We start from the raw sequence: 13,081 nt of genomic DNA, 5'->3' as shown, positions 1-13,081 counted from the left end.
TTTCTGTGGGTGAAGCTGTCACGTCCAAAGCACAAAGGGTCGGTCCCAGCTCACCCGGCATGTCCTCCCCACCCTGCGGGTTCTGTGGACGTCGTGGCTGCCCCAGCCGGCCCAGTCCTGTGTGTGGGGGTGGGGTGTTCCGAGCTGAGGCTGGGGTGCACTGTCCTGCCCCCCAGCCAGCACGTGGCGGGCAGCTCCTCTGGCCCCTGGCGTGCCCCCGTGGCTCTGATGGCGTGGGGTCAGTTCTCTGAGGTGGCCCTGGAGGACACCCTGGTCACAGTTTGAGGTCTGGAGGGTTTTGGTCTCCTGCCCGTGGCCAGCTGCAGGGCTCCGGCCCCAGCAGACTGTAGTCCTTGTCCTCAGGGTCTCCTTCCCAAACGGGGGATGCCTGCGTGTCTTGGCGTTTAGATCCCTCCCTGTGTTGCTCAGCGGGTCTGAGTCAGGTCGTTTCTTGTCTTCCTCTGATGCCGTCTCCTCTCCAACTTCCCTTCTCTCTCTCTCTCTCCCACCGCCTCGTAGTCCATGCTCCCTGAACTCACTAGTCTGCTGGCCCCTGACCCCAGCCCAGTTCTCTCCCTGAGCAGTCTCACTGCCTCCCTTGGGACCACCGATGGGCAGCGCATTCCCGGGTTCTCACCCGAGGGGAGAGTTCAGGGCGGGCCCCGTGAGTGGGAGCAGCTCCCCCAAGTCAGAGCCATGCAGCTCCGGGGCCGTGCATCCTCCGGCAGCTCTGAGTGGTGGGGTGGGGCTCTGATGGGCAAGGATGCAGAGCCCGCTGGGGTGGCCACGGCCATGGTGCTGGTGAGGCGGTGAGGAGACCCAGGCCCTGTGGGTCTCAGGACCCTCGTGGTCATGGGCAAGGATGGGGGTGGACCTGCATTGCAGCCCCCTCCCCACGGCATCACGACATGCCGCCTTCTCTTGGCCCGTGTGGCCGTGTGCCTGGGTGAATGGGGATGGTGGTAGCGTTGGCTGCAGTGGGGTGTTCACACGGGGTGCTGGGGGCTGGCCGGATGCTGGCTCAAGCCTGAGCAGGCTTACTGGAGCCGGAGGTGCCGCTGCGTGGTGGGTGCATCTGTGACAACCCTCCTGTCAGACGGTGGTTGGGTGGGGCCTGCTGTTCCTCCCAGGGCTTTTGAAATGCTGCCTCCGAACAGTGCCCTGGACTCCCCCAAGGACTGTGTACAGCACAGAAAAATGTGTCCCAGGTTCCAAGAAGAAGCTGTCACGGCCAAAAACTTGTATGCTATTGATGTACTCAAATTGCTCCCCGTGTCAGAGGCTGGAAATCAATGCTTACTAATTGCTATGGATCCTGTTACTAAATAGCTGAGGGCCCTCTCTGTTTCTAGTTGGCCAGCTGCCGTTACCGGGTGGGAAGCGTGGAGCAAGGCTGTCGTGCCGGGACGGGGCGGGGGGCCCGGCGGATGGAGCCTGCCCCCACCACAGGAGAATGCCTGGCCCGGAGAGAGCAGGCAAGACCCCGGCAAACCCGCTGCCGTTTCTCAGTGTCTCTGTTTCAATCATCATGCCTGCTGCGATGTCTATCAGCTTTCAACATCTGTGTGTCTTTCTCCTCTGTCTCCAGATCCACATAGACATCCCTCGAATGAGTCCCGAAGCGTTGATACTTCAGCCCAAAGTGACAGAGGTAAGAGCTGGGATCCGGGCGTCCTGCGGAGGGAGCCCCACGCCCGCCGTCCCAGCGGCTTTACCCATGGCGGGGGCCACGGTGGCCCCTGGGGCAGCGTTGCCGACACAAGTGCTCACTGTCCTTTTTTATTGTGCAAACATCGGTGTGTACAGAGGAACACGGGTGGAGCGCATGTGTATCTGTGATTTACACGTGTGGGCCCCCCACCCAGCGTAGGACTGAGAGCCCCACCCGAGTGTGACCCACCCGAGTATGGCCAGTCATGTGGAGGCTGCCTGCTACTCTCAGCCGCCTCCCGGCCCCTCCCCAGGAGATGCCCGCTCTCCTGACCTGTGTCTCCCTCCCTTTCCTCACGCCTTTGATACATGTCACGTGACACCCAGGGAGCTGTGGTCTGGAGCCGGATCATTGCTCTGTCTGAGTGGTCGGGTCTCTGCAGCCTGACTTTCTTCACCTATGTTATTTTCTCGGGTTCAGCCAATCTGTGTGTCCAGTTGCTACTCAGATATTCCACACTTTCTCTTGCCTTTTCCCTGTTGGGGGACATTTGGGTGGTTTCCAGGTTTTGCTGTTGGACCAGTGTTGCCTGGAACTTTCACCTACAGTTCCGCAGGTGCCCACTGGCAGGGATTTCTCAGTATCATTTATGAAAAAGTGGCTGAGCGCTGAAGAATTGATGCTTTTGAACTGTGGTGTTGGAGAAGACTCTTGAAGAGTCCCTTGGACTGCAAGGAGATCCAACCAGTCCATTCTGAAGGAGATCAGCCCTGGGATTTCTTTGGAAGGAATGATGCCAAAGCTGAAACTCCAGTACTTTGGCCACCTCATGCGAAGAGTTGACTCATTGGAAAAGACTCTGATGCTGGGAGGGATTGGGGGCAAGAGGAGAAGGGGACAACAGAGGATGAGATGGCTGGATGGCATCACTGACTCAATGGATGTAAGTCTCAGTGAATTCCGGGAGTTGGTGATAGACAGGGAGGCCTGGCGTGCTGCAATTCATGGGGTCGCAAAGAGTCGGACAGGACTGAGCGACTGATCTGATCTCATCTGATCTGAAGGTGATGACTCAACGGATATGAGTTTGAACGAACTCCGGGGCATGATAAAGGACAGGGGAGCCTGGCGGGCTGCAGTTCATGGGGTCACAAGGAGTCGGACACGACTTAGCAACTTAACAACAGCAAGGTGTTGCAAGGTTGGGTGTCAGCCTGTTGAACTTGCAGGATGATGTTGGGATGGTCTCCTGAGGGTTGCCCGCTTCGGCTCTCTCTGGCAGAGGACCAGCCATCTGGTGCTCACACCCCTGCTGGCTCTGGGTGCTGCCAGGCTCTCACGGTCTGTCTGTCTGGTGTCAGTGCTCACTTCCGTGTCTCGGATCACCCGTGGAGTGAGCGCGTCTTCCTGCATTTGTGTGCTTCTGTGTCCCCTTCTGGGGAATGCCTGTTTCTGTCTTTGCCTGACTTCTTGTGGGTGGTTGGTCTAATTGTTTGTTGCTTGTTGATCTTTATATACTGGGGATTCTGACTCTTTGCCATTGGTGGGGGCAGATCCCTCCTCCCACTCTGTGGCTTGTATCTGACACTTTCTTCTTGGTGGCTCTCGTGGTCTGAAGTCTTCCGCTGCCATGGCTCCCGTCTCTTCAGTTAGGGCAGCTTCCTGAGGAGACACCCCGAGGCCGTGCTTCCTCCCTCATTTTCCCTTCAAGGTTCTGAAGTGTTACGGTTCACACCTGTCTTAGTTCACCGGTGTCCAGTGGCCGTGTGTGCTCTGAGGTGGGAGTCCACTGTCACTTCCTCCCATGGTGACTGGTCTGGCTTTTCTGCCCACGTTTGCAGGCTCCATTCTGTTCACGTCTTTTTCACATTTGCGGAGATCTGATCTCTGTGTTGGCTTCCCTGGTGGCTCAGTGGTAAAGAATCCACCTGCAATGTAGGAGACTCTGGAGATGCATATTCCATCTCTGGGTCGGGAAGATCCCCTGGAGGTGGGCATGGCAGCCCACTGCAGTATTCTTGCCCAGAGAATCCCAGGGACAGAGGAGCCTGGCGGGTCCATAGCGTCACAGAGTCTGTCACGACTGAAGCGAGTGACACGCACAGATGCGCGTGGCCTCTGTTCTGCCCCAGTGCTCAGCTTACCTTTCCTGCAGATCACGCGTGCCTGGTTCATTCAGCTTCACCAGAAGTCTCAGTATCTGGTGGGGAGTATACCTGACCCCCCCCTCCACTTTCAAAACCGATCAGGTCATCTTAAGGCTTTCCTCCTCCCTGTGAGTGGGGAGCCCATGGAAGTCCCAGAATCAGATGGCCAGGGTTGTCTTTCTCTTTTCAAAGTGAAGTACAGTCGACGTAGAGGATGTGTATTGCGGGTGTACGCTACAGGGGCTCACAGTTTTTAGCTTACACTCCACTTACAGTTGTTATAAAGCATCACCTGCATTTGCTGTGCTGGTCAGTAGATGCTGACAGCTTGCTTACACCTCCCATCTGTGCCTGTGAGCCCGCCCGCCCCCGCTCTCCCCGCTGGTGGCCCCGGTAGTCCTCTGTGTCTGTGAGTCTGCTTCTTTCTGTCCCGTTCACTACTGTGTTGCGTTTTTTAGATTCCGCTCTTGTTTATTCCTAAGGTCTGTTTGATTTGTGATCAGAATTGCACAGAATCTACAGATCAATTCGGGAGAACTGACATGTCTATGAAATTTAGTCTTCGTCTTCACAAGCATGCTAATTCCCCATTTTCTTAGACCATTCTTTAATGCCTTTCAATGAAGCTTTAGAAGTTGCTCCATAAAAAGGTCCCGTGTATGTTTTATTCGATTTACTCTTCCTCATATTGTTTGTTGCTATTATGAATGGCATCTCTTTAAAACTGAATTTTCTTATTGTTTTAAATATTTGTTTTTCGTCTTGATTGCTCTAGTAAATGCAGTTCTAAATTTTGATATCTCTTGCTGTGCAGTAAGTTTGTTAAAAAAAAAAAAAACACGATTATTAAAGCCAAAGTGTTTTTAGATTACAAAACACAAAAGAAGAAAATTAGTTTCCCACGAAGTAGTCATTTTGAGGTACTTCTCTTTGATTGTCCTTTTCAATAACTGTGCTTATTGCATCTGGAAAATGAGAGATCACATATTATAACCTTGTTTTAAGGTATTTTTTAAAATGGAAAATGGAGTCTGCCATGCAACCTTTAGTTTATCTTTACCGTTATGTTTTTCCTGCCACTTGAGACACTCTGCGTAGAGCTGAGCTTGTGGGCTCCCAGTTTCAGAGGCGGGATCCAGTCCCCGCCCGCCGGTGTCGGCTGGTGTCAGGTGTGACAAGCTGGGACCTCGATCCCCGTGGAAGCCCCTGGGCCCTGGCATTGGGCCACTCGGCCCCTCCCTCAGCTCCCACATGTTCCTCCTGGAGCTGCACACCTGTCCAGGGCCCGGCTGGGGGGGAACTGCCTGTGGGGGAACCAAGTGATGGAAGCAAGGGGCTTTAGGAAAAGTCTAGAAGCGCTGGTCTCAGGGAGAAGCAGGGAGAGTCAGGTTCTGGTTTGCGGCATTGGACGCACTGCAGCTGATCCGTGCTGGTGCTGGCTGGGCCCGTTACGACATACATTCGCCCTAAGCCGTCATGTGTAAATCTAGGAAGACGTCCAGGCGTGAGGCGCGGGGTGGCATGGTACGCGTATGTTTGTACGCTTTATGAGATGCTGCCAAACCCTTTCCCCAGGTGGCCGTGCCGGTTCACCATATGTGAGAGGCCCAGTTCCTCCACGTCCTTGTCATACGTGGGATTGCCAATCTGTTTAATTTTCACTATTTTAAAAAACAGCTGTGTAGTGGCATCTTACGGGGTTACAATTTGCATTTCCCTGTTGACTCCGGATGTTGAGCATCTTTTCATCTACTGATTTGTCATGCTCAGATCTTCTTTGGTGAAATGTCTGTTCCGTTTTTTTGCTCACTGTTTAATTGCTTTTGAAACCTTTAGCCTGCCTGTTCCCTGGCCTCCTCTCGGCCTTCTGAGTCAGACTCCTAGGGTGGACCCTTGAAGTCCCTGCTGGCAGAAAGCACAGACAGAGGCGGAGGCTGTGGATGGAGGCAGGGTCTTTGCGGGGGTAGGACCTCCTGGGGAGACCTACCGGGTGACGTCCCCAGGGACCTGGGACCCGGGGCTCGGCTGCCTCCCTGCCTGTGCCCTGCCCTTCCACCTTGACCCGTCTGATCAGGCCTTCTGTCTGTGGGTTTCCTCTGTCTGCTCGGTGCAGGGCAGCTGGGCACGAGCACTCATCGCGTGATGCTGTCTGGGGTCCTTCCTTCCTCACCCGTGACCTCAGGCGTTTGCTTCCTCTGGGCCTTCCAGAGATGGAGCCTTGTCGGAGACACCCCGCCCCACTTTGGTTCACACTTTGATCGTCTTGGTGCTTATTGTCTGATTGTCTCCTCGTGGACGAGGTCTCACTCTACCTGCACATCACCTCTCCGGGAGCAGGGCCGGCGCCCAAGTGCCTGGAGCCTCATGGGACTTGGGAGATTTTGTTGAAGTGAGTCGTTAATCACTAAAGCTGAAGCTCCAATACTTTGGTCACCTGATGCGAAGAACTGACTCATTTGAAAAGACCCTGATGCTGGGAAAGATTGAAGGCGGGAGGAGAGGGGACAACAGAGGATGAGATGGTTGGATGGCATCACTGACTTGATGGACATGAGTTTGAGTAAACTCTGGGAGTTGGTGATGGAGAGGGAGGCCTGGCGTGCTGCAGTCCATGGGGTCGCAAAGAGTCAGACACGACTGAGCGACTGAACTGAACTGAACTGAGTAATTAATCTTTTTATCCAACGTTGTTATTTGAAAGTCAAGTTCATAACTTTTTGGCCCTTGCTCTTTTTATCTTCTATTTGTGGAAGTAACCTCAGCCTCTTACTTGGAAAATGCAAACTCTTACCCGAGGCCCTCTGGCTCATGGGCTGGTGCAGGGAGCTCAGGGAAGGAGCTTCCTTCAGATCTCAGAGCTGGGCCTTCTCACGAGATAAGGTCATCAACTTGCGAGTCCCTTCTCCTCCGTAATTATTATATTATCTGCCCTCTGGCTTTCTACTTCTTAGAGCAGTTTCACGAATTAGGGAAATAGGATGCTTTTTCCAGTTAGCCACGGAGAAGTGATGTCTCGTTACATTTAATCAGACACAGAGGACAAAGAACATGCAGGCCTTTAGGACCCCATTATCCACAGATGGTCCTTCTGGTTGGGGTGATGAGTTCTCCGTGGCCCCGAAGCATGGTCGTTTGCTGGGAGGCACGTATCCGTGGAGCACAGATGTGTTCACCCCAGACTCGTCCGCTGACTGTGAGCTCTCTGCAGACAGGCTTCCTGACTGGAGTGTCTGTGTGGAGGGGCATGGGCCCGGCTGGCGTCCGGGGCTGAGGCGGCCAGGGAGAAGCCCGCTTCCGGAGGAGCAGGCATTGGCTGTGTCCCGAGGGTCTGGCCTAGACTGAAGAGGGTTGGGGCATTTGCACAGGGGTGCTTCCTCTGTGCCCAGGGGTCTCCTCCCGGCCTGCTCTGCTCACCATTCCCCCACTTCCTCGAGCTTGCCAGCACCCCCTCCTGCCCTGGCTGACCCTACGGCACCCACATGATTCCCATGGTCTGCTCGCGTCTCTGTCCCCTTGGACGCAGCTCTCGAGGGGGGCAGCCTCCACTTTTGTCTTTGTACTGCTGGTGCCTGATGGACACTGGGGTCTCAGACCAGCGTGTCTGAGCATCTTGCTGGGATTCTGGCCACGGCCAAGGCCCTGGCTGTCTGTTCTCACACTGCAGGCTGTCACGGCCAGGGCCTGGGTCTTTCTTCTCCTGTGTCCCCCCGGCCCCTCCAGTGGGGTTGGCACGTGGTAAACAGCTGACAGGTGCTGGTGGGCTGCATGCATTAAACACGCGCTCCTCCTGGGATGGGCGTTCTGGAGGGTCCTTCCGTGGGAGATGCGGTGCTGGTTGGGTCTCAGGCTGGGGAGCTGTGGACGTTCAGTGCTCCTGAGCCTGCGTCTTCGTAGTTATTGCTCTCTCCATGCCGTCTCATAATTCATCTTTGTTTTACCTTTTGGAGGTGGGGGGGATTGCATTTGTAAGAGCCTGTTGTTTAGTTGCTCAGTTGTGACCCCAACTCTTTGTGAACCCACGGGCTGTAGCCCACCAGGCTCCCCCATCCATGGGATTTCCCAGGCAAGAATACTGGAGTGGGTTGCCATTTCTTTCTCCAGGGGATCTTCCTGATCTAGGAATTGAACTCATTGTCTCCTGCATTGCCAGGTGGATTCTTTACCACTGAGCCACCTGAGAAACCTCTTTGTGAGAGCCTGAGAGATATGTATTCATTATATAATCAGTTCATTAAACTCTTCTGGTATATATTTCAAGGATCTAATCCATAGATCTTTCCCTTTTTTCCCTTTTTGGCTTTATGGTAAAATAAATCAGAGCAGAAAGGTTTCCATAACATACCTGTCCAATGTAAAGAAAAAATTAAAAATTACTTCCACATTTTCACTGTCATGAAAGCTGAGCGATAAAGAATTGATGTCTTTGAACTGTGGTGTTGGAGAAGACTCTTGAGAGTCCCTTGGACTGCAAGGAGATCCAACCAGTCCATCCTTAAGGAGATCAGTCCTGGGTGTTCATTGGAAGGACTGATGCTGAAGTTGAAACTCCAATACTTTGGCCACCTGATGGGAAGAACTGACTCATTTGAAAAGACCCTGATGCTGGGAAAGATTGAAGGCAGGAGGAAAAGGGGACGACAGAGGATGAGATGTTTGGATGGCATCAGCGATGCAATGGACATGAGTTTGAGCACGCTTCGGGAGTTGGTGGACAGCGAGGCGTGCTGTGGTCCATGGGGTCACCAAGAGTCGGACGCGACTGAGCTGAAGTGTCCACTGTGAAGCTGATGAGACAGCCAGGCTGGCATTGTCGAGGTCCCTTCTCTGTCCCTCCCCAGACGTGTCTGTGTCCCCCAACAAGGAACTCTTCCCTTGGTTTTTGGTAAACCATTCTCTTGCTCTTCTCTAGGTTTGTGGTGTGGGTTTGTGTGTGTGTTTCACCTGTTTTCACTCTTTATTCTTGGTGGGGTTGTGCTCAGCGTGCCCCTTGTCGGCACTCTCTGTATTCCAGGCTCCGGTGCTCAGCCCCAGCCCCTGCACCCACTGTGTGGCTCATCTTCACTGCTGCGTAGTATTGCCTGTGTCTCGTGTGGTTTATTGACCCAGCCCAGGGTGAAGAAGCGCCTGGCTGGTGTTCGTTCTGGTGCTTTCTCTCTCAAATATGTCACACGACTTACTAAATCTCTTTATAGATATATTTTTAGTAAGTGGCATCTTTTTGCATTTTAGTAGCATTGTCTAATTTCTTAATGACAGTATATAGAAATGCAGTTGACCTTTGTAAGTTAATTTTATATCTGGCAAACAGTAATCTTTTATCAATTCTAATGTTTTGTGTGTAGGTGTATTTGAGTTTTTAAAGAAGTTAATCATATGGCTTATGAATAATGATAGCTTCAATTTTTCTTTCTGTTCTATGTATCCATGCTTGGCTTGTTTTTTTTTTTCCTCCACTGGCCAAGATTTCCATTACAGTATTGAATATTAGTGTTGAAGGCAGGCATACCCTGGTGTCATTCCAGTTTGGAAGAAGCCTGCGCCATTGACTTGGGGTGTTTGCTCCCGGTTTTGTAGATGGCTCAAGTTAAGGCTGGAGCCTTGCTTTACTCGGGGTTTTAAAGTCCTCAGTGGCTGCTGAGGTTTTACCACCTCCTTTCCCACTTGTCGTCTGAGGTGAGAATAGGTCTTTGCTCCTTTATTCTGTTGATACAGTGGATTTTATCAGGCGACTTCAGAGTAGGACGGAGAGTGTGCATTCCTGAAGTAAACCCAAATTGGCCAGGACGGATATTTCACTGCCTCACAGGATTAAGAGTGTCAACATCTCACGTGCTGAACCGCCCGAGGGGGAAGGCTGGCCGCGCTCTAAACGGACAGACGCTCTCTGGCCGCGTCTGACTCCTCGGCTGCGCTCTGACACGCGGCTCCGTCTGCTGTGCCAAGCATGCGGTCTGATGACGGTGACAGCGTGATGTGTCGTCTGAAGGTGTTGTTTCTTTTCTGTACTTCAGTTCTGAGCCTGATGAAACGTGTGTGCTTTGCCAGCCCATCAAGTCAAGTGACTTGAGCACAAAATGTGGGACGTAAATCCCCACATCTCAAGGAGCTGAGGGTGGAGTAATTCACCACCCAGCGTGGTGTGGCAGCAGCTTCAGAGCGCGGTATTATTAACTGGATTGTAAACCTGCATTCAGTGTATATATTATGTGGTGGATGGCTGCCGATTAATCTACGTTTTAGATTTGTTATGGACTCTTATTTTTGTCTCGTTCATCAGATGTTGTAATTCGTTTGGGGGGAGCATCCCCTCAATCGTGGTGTGAGCACCTGTGTTATAAATATCTCCTCTTTCTGAGCCCACACCTGGATTTCAGAAGATATAAATCCCACAGGTCTTCTCAACACAGTCGTATATTTTGTTGTTATTCTCACAGAAATTATCTCCACGGGGCTTGATATGCTGGGAAGTCATGTTGCCGATGCATATGGTTGAATTATGATGCTTTTGCATTTTCGAAATCAGATTTTTTTTCCCCCAAGTAATCATGAGCACAGCAACGTTTTCAATTTCAATATATTAAATTTTTTAGAATGCAAAACATCTCAGCTCTCCAAGTGCATGGCGTTGCCGGCACCCTGGTCCTGCCTTGGAGGCACGTGAAGGTGGTGATATGTTTGCAGAGTCAGGACAGAAGGAGCTTCCCCACGGGGACCTCTCGAGCTGCTCCCTGGGGCCCTCTGTGGAGGAACACTGGGCTTTCAGGGAAGACCTGGCCTGGTGCTCAGGTTCCGGAGGCTGGGAATGCCCGGTGCCTTCTCATGTTCTCAGTGCAAGTGGTGCTGATGGTAAGAGTAGCATGTGTTTTCATTATTGTTGACGAGGGTCAGTTGGTCTGTAGAGAAGGTACTTGGGGAAGAGTTTGAAGTCTGAACTGCATTTAATGAATTCTCCTCTCTAACAAAGGTAGATCTCAGGGAATGTCAACAGAACTTTAATAGCAAATATTACCCAGTGAATATTCATCGCTAGGGCCATCTTGTATCGTTCCGTGTTCTCACTAAACACGTCCGCACACGGAGGGCACGCTTCCTTCACTGGCAGCCAACACCGCTGCTCACACCCGCAGCGCACCGGCTTAGACGCGAGCTCGTGTCCTGCGTCAGCCCCTCCGCGTCTGTTCTTTCCTAAACTGCCCCACGTCTACTGACAGCCTCGTGCAAGTCGAGTGCCCTGTCCTCACCCTTCCCGTGACAGCTCTTAGTGAAATGCCTGGGTTTTGACACACGGAGCCGTGGGGACTGTGGCCCCTGCAGAAACGCCCGTGGCTGCCTGCTGGGCACGCGATGACCTTGCTGGGCTCCGTTGGTGCGTGTGTGAGCCTGGGGCCCTGATGCCAGTGGAGAATCAGCCTGTGGGGTGCTGACTTTGTCCCCGTCACAGGGGGACTCAGGGAGGGTGGCCAGGGGCAGGGCCGTCTGTGGGGACGCTGGACTGTGCAGGGGACACCGAGCTGCTGAGGCCACTTGGTTCCCGCCCCGGGACACCTCTCCTTTCTGGCCTTTAGGCAGCTTGTGGGAAGCCGGCCCCACACCCCAGGCTGGCTGGCCCTCGCCCTGGGGCCCCGTGGCCCCAGAGCTGCCCCCATGAGCCACTGTCCGCTGGACCTGGGATGCCAAGCTGACTGTGAGGTGCCCCTCGGAGTGGGGGGCTGGGCTCTCGCTGCTCTGTGGATCCTGCAGGCCCCACCCCAGCCGGCACTCTCCCTCAGCCCCCCTCAGCTGCAGGCAGGTCAGGACTCAGGGCTCCCCTCTGTCCTTCCGGATTCCCGCTCCCCGCCGTCAGCAGGCATGCTGTCTGTGTGGACACCTTCCCTGCTTCATCACACTCAGTGCAGCTTCCCTGGGAGTCTAGACGAGGCTGATCTGTCCATCGGCTTCTGTCCGCCCTCAGCCAGATGCTGCTTCGTGTTCTGGGCAGTGGGTGGTCCCACAGTGGGGCTGGAGGGAGTGCGAGGACCAGGGCATGCGCCCACAAGGGCAGGTGGGGGCCTGGGACCGCGGGTGGCTTGGTTGGGGTGGATCCCGCTGTGGACCCCTGGTGTCTCCAGCGTGCAGGACAGTTACTGCCAAGAGAGAGGCTGAAGGACGTTTAAGCAAGTGGTTCACCTTTCCTTTCTGTCTCCCTCTTCCGCTCTGAGATGTGTAAATCATGGGAGTCTTTCTTATTCTCTAAATTAATAGCTGTTGTTATAGGGTAATAATATGCAAGACGATGAGAGGCTGTGGGTGCGGCCTCCTGGCTCTGATTACCTGGGGAGGTAGGGGTGCTGCCTGGATAGGTGTCAGGTCAAGGGCACGCGAGCACCAGAGCCGCTGGGGATGTTGTTTATGGCGTGGAAGCTGGCGAGCGCTTCGGGCAGCTGCCGGGCCTGTGTGGAGTCAGGGCAGGCGGGCCTGGAGTCAGGGCTCCGAGGAGGACGTGCACCCCCGTCCCCTCCACGAGGCACGCTGGTGCTGAGGGGCAGACCCGCGGGCTTTGCTTGGCTCCTCGGCAGGTTCTCACCACGCCCCTGCTCGACCGGTGGCCAGGAAGGAGGGAGACCTGTACAGGGCGAGACAGAAGGTCCCCCATGCGGGGGGCTAGGCCATCTTGCCAAGACTGTGGGCCCTGATTCTCAGCCACACATGGCTGCGTCTGCCTCTGTTCGCTCTGGAAGGCTCCTCTCTCCTGCCGTCCGAGCGGCTCGTCATCAGCATCACAGCCCGTCGCCTCCTCGCTGGTCTCTGTCCACCAGATGCCCCTGGAGCCGATCCCCGCTCCCAGTCCGTCTCCCATCATGGACTCGGAGGGGGGGGCCTTGAGGTCCTGGCTAGTGGGCCTTGCAGGTCTGGAGCATCACCGCTTGATGGAGAAGCAGGATTCGGACGGTGGTCCAGCGACCAGGACGCGCCTCCAGGTGTCGTTGGTCCAGAGGGACCCGGGACGGGAAGGCCCAGGGACACTGCCGGCCGGGGCTTCACGAGCAGGAAGCCGTCGGCCCTCCCCAGCGGGTGGGGAGGGGGCAGATGGCGGCCCAGCCACCCAGGGGTGCGGCTTGAGCTGGACGCCAGGGCCGGGGACCAGCACGGAGGAGGTGGCAGCCTGGTGGGCCCAGTGCAGCTGGGATTTGGGAGCTGGCGGCAGAGGGTCAGCCCCAGGGCAGCCAGGGCGCGGTGTGGGGGCGGGGGGCCTGGAGCCAGGGAGGCCGTGAAGCCGCGTGCGCATGCGTGTGCGTGGGTGACG

General features: G+C 54.6%; 1 protein-coding gene across 5 annotated transcripts in view; it reads left to right on the top strand.

Annotated features, from left to right (window-relative positions):
* The window catches only part of TBC1D22A (TBC1 domain family member 22A), a 323,966-nt gene that overhangs the window by 101,221 nt on the left and 209,664 nt on the right, over nt 1–13,081 (top strand). For all 5 annotated transcript variants that reach the window (XM_044940746.1, XM_006074970.3, XM_006074969.3 and 2 more), the window contains exon 7: nt 1,589–1,651. In XM_044940746.1, the coding sequence (XP_044796681.1) occupies nt 1,589–1,651 (63 nt within the window). The remainder of the gene's footprint in view (nt 1–1,588; nt 1,652–13,081) is intronic.

Source organism: Bubalus bubalis, chromosome 4 (assembly GCF_019923935.1).
Source record: "Bubalus bubalis isolate 160015118507 breed Murrah chromosome 4, NDDB_SH_1, whole genome shotgun sequence".
NCBI lineage: Eukaryota > Metazoa > Chordata > Mammalia > Artiodactyla > Bovidae > Bubalus > Bubalus bubalis.
Note: the sequence above shows the minus strand (reverse complement) of the source record. Positions and strands in the feature narration are given on the sequence as shown.